General features: G+C 35.5%; 1 protein-coding gene across 1 annotated transcript in view; it reads right to left on the bottom strand.

Moving 5' to 3' along the window:
* Positions 1–308: 308 nt before the first annotated feature.
* Positions 309–9,758, bottom strand: part of ethe1 (ETHE1 persulfide dioxygenase) — a 14,559-nt gene continuing 5,109 nt past the window's right edge. Inside the window, exons 3-7 of the mRNA XM_016466866.1 lie at positions 7,681–7,829; positions 6,066–6,195; positions 5,522–5,611; positions 4,534–4,650; positions 309–996 (exon numbers count right to left, since the gene is read on the bottom strand). Of these exons, the coding sequence (XP_016322352.1) occupies positions 944–996; positions 4,534–4,650; positions 5,522–5,611; positions 6,066–6,195; positions 7,681–7,829 (539 nt within the window). The 3' untranslated portion in view covers positions 309–943. The remainder of the gene's footprint in view (positions 997–4,533; positions 4,651–5,521; positions 5,612–6,065; positions 6,196–7,680; positions 7,830–9,758) is intronic.

Here is a 9,758-nt window from a genome sequence, read left to right as displayed (position 1 = left end):
TGCTCCGGTCCAGAGACGAAATAGCACGGAGCGGATCACATGCGCGAGTCGCCGCAGACCACACAATGTATCGGAGCTATTTGAATTCTACACAGAATGCTATATTTTATAGCAATATGGATGAGATTGTGGCTGTCAAATGCAGCTTTACGTAGCTCAACGGCTCTAGCCCAAGCTGTGATACAAACGAACGCTATTGGCTATTTTAAAAAGGGGCGGGGCTGCTGGATATGCCCCGCCCTGTCTTCCTGTTTCAGTTAAAATGGCGTCAACACTTAGAGTAACGCTGCGTGTTTCTAAGCATTTCAGGGGACCTTTAACAGCAGAAACCAAAACATGAACACTCAAAGATCCACATCTGCACGTGAATGACGGCCGTCAGATCAGATCAGAGACTCGTCAGCACTGATACACTCACGCAAAGCACTGTGTTGTGAAGAAGAGAGCATGCACTTCCAGGCCATTTCACTTGCAAATCAAGCTGGTTTTTCTCGTCCGTCCTGACGGTGAAGCCATTTGTGGAAATGCATCATTCAGGAGCACCCAAAGAGGCGAAAAACTGACAAACATTTATTAAAAACAGACTTTTCTTACCAAATATATCATTAGATCCATTTCACATTACAAGAGCACTTGATTATTTAAAGCTTTGGTGTAAATGATGCTGAAAGAGCACAAACCCTCATTAGTCCAAGCGTGATGGTATATTATAGATATGATATGAGCACACAGATTTGGTCAAGTTTTTGATGAAACCCCAAAATATTCTTAAAGTATGTTTTTTTTTTAGTTTAGTATATAATTGTTCTGTTTTATCTGTCTATTTACCCTGAATCAGAAGAGTGCATTAATGCAAAAATCATCACTGCATGTAGTTTTTACATCAATACACAGCGTAAAATTTAAATAATCTGACTAAAACATTAACGCCGGCTTTGTTCGTTCATGTTCGGATGTCATGAAGTCCACACACCAGGTTTGCAGGCACTGATATATCTGTGGATTCAAAGCAAAAACAGTGACAACATCAGATAATAATAATAATAATAATAATAATTAAAGCTGCAAGCGCAACTTCCTGTTTCATGGCGAAACATCAAACTTTGTCAGGCCGCCAGGGACACGCCCCTTGATGAAAACTCAGGATCTTCGCAATTTAACGTCACAAAGGCCTTATGATGACCCTCACCAAATTTGAAGATGATCCGAATAAAACTGTAGGTGGAGTTCGTCAAAGTACAAGGCCTGGAATGTCAAAAACTGCACAAAAATTGTACAGTAAATTGAAAATAACGTACATCCTGTTGGGATTTGGATTTTGTACCAAGAGACTTTTTTGTAGGTAATGGTGTGTTACGCATGTGTACCGATTTTCGTACATGTACGTAAAACGTAGCTCGAGGTGCACTCCGTTGAAATTTTACAGGTGGCGCTATCGAGCCATTTTGCTACACCCACTTCTGAAACCCATATCAGATGTAAATTTTCGCCAGTTCTGACGTGTGTGCAAAGTTTCATGAGTTTTAGAGAATGTTTAGGCCCTCAAAAATGCGATTCACTTTGGAGAAGAAGAAGAAGAATAATAAACGGAGCAATTCCAAGAGGGTCCTCACACCATCGGTGCTCGGGCCCTAATAATGTTTTATTTATATAGCGCCTTTCAAAACCCAAAGACGCTTTACTTAAAGTTGATAGATATCATGCACACAAATACAAATATACAGTCACATGATCAACCAAATAAAGCAGAGATCATCACACGCTCCTAAAAATAAAGGTGCTTCACGATGCCATAGAAGAACCTATTTGTCTAAATGGTTCCATAAAGAACATCTGAAGAAACTTTCTGTTTCACAAAAGCTTCTTTGTGGATAAAGAAGGTTCTTCAGATTATAAAACGCTAAGAAAGAGATGTTCTTTGACTGAATGCTTCTTTGTGGAACCAGAAATGGTTCTTCTATGGCATCGCTGTGAAGCACCTTTTAAGCACTCTTAATATTTTTAAGAGTGCATGTACCAGATAGGCAATACAAGCAAGCATGCAATTGAAATAAATGAGGCAGACAGTCAATTAACAAAACATAAGTGAGTTTTGAGATCGGTTTTAAAGCTCTGGAGTGAAGTTCCCACTGTGTCATGAACACCAGATTCAAGGACTTTTTAAAGCACCATTTATTTTATATCAAGCACCTTTCAAATTCACACCCCAGCATATGTAGTGTCACTTAACGTTTCACTTACACTTAACATTTACATTAAACATTTCAGAGTAATGAGGTTTTGAATGTGTAGGTTTCATACATTTAGACCATTTTTAGACCAATTTAATTGACTTAATTTATTAACTAATACAATTTCTCAAATATTGATACAAATATATATTCTAGCATCAAACCGGTTTTTGCTGCAATTCTTCTAAAAGATTTACATTTTAAAGATTTTCTCAATTTTAAATGAATAAACAGTGGTTAAACAGGGCTATACACTTACTTTTCTTTTTAGGAACACTTGTGCTACTAATTTAAAAAACAACATTTATTTCAAATTTATTTCAAGGACCTATATTTGTTGTCAAGTACTTTCCAGGCCTTGAATCCATGTGTCTGATATTCTAGTAGAAGCGTGGGAACCCTGTACATGATTTTAGTGTTCGTTAGCCATCAAACGAAGCTCAGGATGAGCAACACGACACACCCTGACAAACCTGAGCAAACGACATGTTATCACTCATCCTGCAATTACAACGCATCCCTACAGGCCGAGAAACACATCATTCACTCGCCGCGAACCTGTGCGACTTCATTCAGCGCAACACAAAACAAGAATCGGGTTTGACAGCAAACGTCACTCGCTCTCACGTGTCCACGCCAAAAACAACATGTTGATTTGAGTGCGAAAGAATGTGAAACACAACACATCAGATGACTTCAGAATACTGGAATATAGTGACAGTCGTGGTCTTTATGAACGGCCGGTGATAAAACATTATTGTATGTAACGTAGGGTTGGGGGCGATATAGCTAAAAAATTTATCAACGCTATAATGTTTCATATCGTTCGGTATCGATAATTATTGAGATTTTTTATAACCTTTTTTAAAGCAAAGAGCAATAGAAAATTGTTTTTAAATTTAACCACTGTATTTATTATTAACCCAATTTATTGAGACAAACAACTATTTTTTTGTTTGTTTTAACAGTCAAGCACACAATAAAAATTAAACAAATATCTAATTTGAAAACATATGAGACGCAGTGAAAAGGAATAAACCTCCACAAATTCGCGATGTGTTTTCTAAACGTTTAAACTGTTTTAGCTTTGCATGTCTTTCTATACATCTCTTGTGTTAATATTTTGAATGAATAACGCAGCAGCGGCGCGTCTTGTGGGCTACACTAATAAAACATTAAAATGCAACAGTGTCACTTACATCATCAGCGCATCTCGCGCGCCGATGCACACCTAACATTCAAATGCAAATGTTTATTTTAAATTCGACTAATATTATTATTTTTTACTCATAATCTCCTCATCACAGGCAGGCATTACAGCATGTGTTTGTGTGTACTGTCTGCGTCACTCAGAGCACGTGACTATATCGTGCGCTATATCGAACATTTTTTATATCGTTATCGAAGAAGGTGTACCGTCGATAAATATCGATACCGTTTTATCGCCCAGGCCTAATGTAACGTAGGTGTAAAATAACATTAAGATAAATGAACAATTCTTGTTTTATGGTGAACTACTTCTGTGAAATATATAGACACAAACGTGCAGTCTCTTCTGCTCACCAAGGCTGTGTTTATTTGATTAAAAATACAGTAAAAATTGTAAAAAAAAAAAAAACATTTAAATAGCTGTTTTCTATGTAAATATCTGTTAAAATGTAATTTATTCCTGTGATCAAAACTGAATTTTCAGCATCATTACTCCAGTCTTCAGTGTCACATGATCTTCAGAAATCATTCTAATATGCTGATTTGAAAAAAAATTTTTTTTTTTATTAATACGTCTATTCATCAAAGATGCATCAAATTGATCAAAAGTAAAGACATTTATAATGTTACAAAAGATTTGTATTTCAAATAAATGCTGTTCTTTTGAACTTTCTATTCATCTGTGAATCCTGAAAAATAAAATGCATCACGGTTTCCACAAAAATATTAATGTTTTCAACATTGATAATAATCAGAAATGTTTCTCGAGCAGCAAATCAGCATATTAGAATGATTTCTGAAGATCATGTGACACTGAAGACTGGAGTAATGATGCTGAAAATACAGCTGTGCATCACAGAAATAAATTACAGTTTAACAGATATTCACAAAGAAAACAGATATTTGTAATTCTAATAATATTACACAATTTTTACTGTGATTTCGATTCATTAAATGCAGAAGAGCAGAAGAGACTTCTTTCAAAAACACTGAAAAATCCCAATTATTCCAAAACACAATATGTAATTTATACTGATAAATCCCGGCAGTGTATTGTAATTGATCATGCAGCATTAATAAACACATACTGTACCTATTTTCTTAGGTTTGGGGAGGTTGAGGTTGTTCATGATGTTCACAAACTCAGGGAGAGTCTTTGTCAGCCGTGGATTGAACTTCTTCTCCTCATCGACGGTGGACACGGTCTGCCCTTCAGCGACAAACAGGAGAATAAATCACACACACAAACAGCTGAGAGAAGATGCTTAGGACCCTGTGATTACAAGCAGACGGATATATCATATACACACACAAACAAAACGGTACTCAAAATATAAGTTCGGTTTAACTTGAAGAAATTGTGTCAGAAATATATTAGCCTACTGTTGTTCAGTAGACTGTACCTACTACTACTACTAAAATAAAACTTTTTTTTTTAAGGAATAATAACACAATACTTCTTCCATGTTTTCATTTTAATACTAAATCCCCTTTGTTTGCCAAAAAGTAAAAGTAAATAAAGTTTAATTTCATTTGATTTCATTTGAAAATTAAAATACACAACCCAGAATTTCTGAGAATAAAATAAATTAAAAAATGTCATAGAGCTATTGTAAACATTTTAATAAATTAAGTTGTTTTTATGCATTCAAATAATCAGGCATGCTTAAACACAGAATTCGGTAGCAATAAAGCAGATGGTGAGAAAAAATAAAACATTTCATAGGACTTGTTAAACTTTGAATAAATTGATGTTAAATTGCAGAATTTTCATGATTTTAGTCAATTAGACATGATTTTTGATTAATACAATTTAATTTAAGCATTGAAAAGGAGTCCAGAAAAATTCAAATGACAAAAAACGGAATTTGTGGAAAAAAAATCAAACAGATTTCATAGGGCCCTAGACACTATTAACCCTACTAAATAGTTAAATTGTTTAACACGGTTGTCTTTTTCAGACTGAAAAAAAAAACAAACTGAAAAAGCAGTGGCTTATGCAGTTTTAGTGTCCCGTGGTAAAACGCCTTTAACACACAGCGTCTCACAGTTTACCGCGGTAAACGAGTGTCATCACGTACCCTTGTAGTCGTGAGCGGGGTAAACGAAACAGTGTCCCGGCAGAGTGAAGATCTTCTTATGGACAGACTCATACAGTCTGTGAGGACTACCTGAATGAAGACAGGTGCACAGCGTTACTGTGGCCCCATCATGTGGACAATTGAAGTACTACAAAAACAACACAAAATACACAGGAAAAATCGAATGTAATCTGATGTAATGGATAATCAATATATATATACTGTATATATTGCAGCTTCAGTGATTATATTCTGCTTTTTATTTTGATATTACGTTTTCTAAGCTCGTCATTTGACTAGTTTCACAATAAGGGCAGGTAAATATTGCCATTTATGACTGCGTGTGGTTTTATTGGCGCATATAAATGTACAAGATTGAATCTATTTTCTTTTAGTGAAAAATAGTGTGAAAATATAATTTGCGCCGAATTTTTACTATATTTTGCTTGCACTGAATTTTTTTTTGATGCACTGAATATTATTATAAACCCTAAAACTATATCGTCCTCGAGGGTGGATATATGAAGTGTTTGTGTGGTTTGACCTTGCTGGAAGTCGGTGCGTCCGCAGCCGCGGATGAGCAGAGCGTCTCCGGTGAAGGCCATGCGCTCGTCTTCAGAGACGTACGTCACGCATCCGTCTGTGTGTCCCGGCGTCTCTCGCACCGTCAGACACTGAAACAAGAGTCATAATCAGCACTTCATTCATTCTAGAGCCTGCTCAACTCTCTCTAACTCTGATAATCCTGATCATCTGACATTAACACTGTCAGGAACACAGATTACATAAATGATCTTTGTAATGTTTTACAGTGTTGTTGTCAGATGATCAGGATTATCAGAGTCAGAGAGAGTTGAGCCGCTCATGATCATGTGGATTCAAGATTTATTGCAATGCCCTGATCACTTGCGATATTAAATTATATTTTTATGTTATATATTTATTAGTGCTGTCAAACGATTAATCGTCATTAATCGCATGCAAAATAAAATTTTTGTTTACATAATATATGTGTGTGTACTGTGTATATTTATTATGTACATATAAATACACACACATGCACATATATATTGTGAAAATATTTACATGCATATATTTATATAATTTATATTATATATAAATATATTTAATATATAAACATAACATTCGTCTTAAATATATACGTGCATGTGTGTGAATTTATTATATTTATGTGTTTATATTGAATATAAATAAACTGACTGTAATTGACCCCGTCATGATCTTGTTTTTTAATCAATGTGGCCTGATCACTTCCAATATTAAATTATATTTTTATATTATTACATTATACTATATTTTTTTTAATGTACATTCAATGTAAATATACTGAACATAAAAAAACAGGTCACAAGCTTGTTTTTTAAACTGCATAAATTTTAAAATATATTGCATTGACCTGGTCACTTGCAATATTATATTTTTAGATTATATATTATTATATTTATTCATTTATATTTATTATAAATAAACTGACTGTAAATGACTATGTTTAAATATGAAATTAAATTATGTTTAGATTTACATATTTCTATAATATATTATTTATATTATATATTATATATTTAATTTAAATAAACTGACTGTAAATGACCCTGTCATGATCTTGTTTTTAAATCTGTGTTGATTTTAAGGTTATTGCATTGCCCTGCTCATTTGCAATATTAAATTATATATATATATACACATATTTAACATAAATAATCTCCCTGTAAGTGACAGTATTGATTTAGTTTTTGAATCAGTGTGGATTTTAAAGTTGATTGCATTGCCCTGATCACATGCAATATTAAATTATATTTTATATATATATTTATATGATTAAATTTAACATAAATAATCTCACTGTAAGTGACACAGTATTGATTTTGTTTTTGAAGTTTATTGCATTGCCTTGATCACATGCAATATTAAATTATATTATTATAATTATTTATATCTAATATAAATAAATTGACTGATTTTGTGTTTGAATCAGTGTGGTTTTTAAGGTTTAATGAATGATTATTAAATAATAAATTAAGTTATATTTTTATTTACATATTTCTACTATATATTATTTGTACCTATATTTAAAACCGCTAAACTGACGGTAAATGGCATGATTTAGTTTAAGTAAGTGTTTGAGTAAATGCTCATACGTGTTTGCCGAAGGTGATGCGGTCTCCGTCTGACAGCTGCATGTCGGCGGTGGCTCCGCTGTGTTTAGAGATGGCACTCTTCAGACCGAACACCTTCTTCTTCAGGAGTCCGGTGCCGGTGATGTGATCGGCGTGACAGTGAGTGTTCACTGCAGAGAACAAGCCATCAGCTTCATCATCATCCTCATTATCCTCCTCATCATCATCATCATTATCCTCATCCTCATCATCCTCCTCATCCTCCTCCTCATCATCATCATCATCACCATTATCCTCATCATCATCCTTATCATCATTATCCTCATCCTCCTTATCATCATCATCATCATCATTATCCTCATCATCATCCTCATCCTCCTCATCATCATCCTCCTCATCATCATTATCCTCATTCTCATCATCCTCCTCCTCATCATCATCCTCCTCATCATCATCCTCCTTATCCGCATCATCATCCTCATCATCATTATCCTCATCCTCATCATTATCCTCATCCTCATCATCCTCATCATCATCATCATTATCCTCATCCTCATCATCCTCCTCATCATCATCATCATCATCCTCATCATCCTCCTCCTCCTCATCATCATCCTCCTTATCCTCATCATCATCCTCATCATCATTATCCTCATCCTCATCATCATCATCCTCCTCCTCCTCCTCATCATCCTCCTCATCATCATCCTCCTTATCCTCATCATCATCCTCATTATCCTCATCATCATCATCATCCTTATCCTCATCGTCATTATCCTCATCCTCATCATCATCCTCATCATCATTATCCTCATCCTCATCATCATCATCCTCCTCCTCCTCCTCATCATCCTCCTCATCATCATCCTCCTTATCCTCATCATCATCCTCATCATCATTATCCTCATCCTCATCATCATCATCCTCCTCCTCCTCCTCATCATCCTCCTCATCATCATCCTCCTTATCCTCATCATCATCCTCATTATCCTCATCATCATCATCATCCTTATCCTCATCGTCATTATCCTCATCCTCATCATCAGCTGTACATGCTGTACATGTGGAAGAATTGACAATAAAGCAGACTTGACTTGACTTGATTATCCTCATCATCATCCTTATCATCATTATCCTCATCCTCCTCATCATCATCATCCTCCTCCTCATCATCATTATCCTCATCCTCATCATCCTCCTCATCATCATCATCATCATCCTCATCATCCTCCTCCTCCTCATCATCATCCTCCTTATCCTCATCATCATCCTCATCATCATTATCCTCATCCTCATCATCATCATCATCATTATCCTCATCATCATCATTATCCTCATCCTCATCCTCCTCATCATCATCATCATTATCCTCATCCTCATCATCCTCCTCATCCTCCTCCTCATCATCATCATCATCACCATTATCCTCATCATCATCCTTATCATCATTATCCTCATCCTCCTTATCATCATCATCATCATCATTATCCTCATCATCATCCTCATCCTCCTCATCATCATCCTCCTCATCATCATTATCCTCATTCTCATCATCCTCCTCCTCATCATCATCCTCCTCATCATCATCCTCCTTATCCGCATCATCATCCTCATCATCATTATCCTCATCCTCATCATTATCCTCATCCTCATCATCCTCATCATCATCATCATTATCCTCATCCTCATCATCCTCCTCATCATCATCATCATCATCCTCATCATCCTCCTCCTCCTCATCATCATCCTCCTTATCCTCATCATCATCCTCATTATCCTCATCATCATCATCATCCTTATCCTCATCGTCATTATCCTCATCCTCATCATCATCCTCATCATCATTATCCTCATCCTCCTCATCATCATCATCATTATCCTCATCCTCACCATCCTCATCCTCCTCATCATCATCATCATCCTTATCCTCATCATCATCATTATCCTCATCATCATCCTTATCATCATTATCCTCATCCTCCTTATCATCATCATTATCCTCATCATCATCCTCATCATCATCATCCTCATCCTCCTCCTCATCATCATCATCATCATCATCATCATCATGATGATGAGAGAACACTGAACAAACTCCA

This window comes from Sinocyclocheilus anshuiensis, unplaced genomic scaffold, assembly GCF_001515605.1.
Source record: "Sinocyclocheilus anshuiensis isolate Anshui unplaced genomic scaffold, SAMN03320099.WGS_v1.1 scaffold480, whole genome shotgun sequence".
Classification (NCBI taxonomy): domain Eukaryota; kingdom Metazoa; phylum Chordata; class Actinopteri; order Cypriniformes; family Cyprinidae; genus Sinocyclocheilus; species Sinocyclocheilus anshuiensis.
Note: the sequence above shows the minus strand (reverse complement) of the source record. Positions and strands in the feature narration are given on the sequence as shown.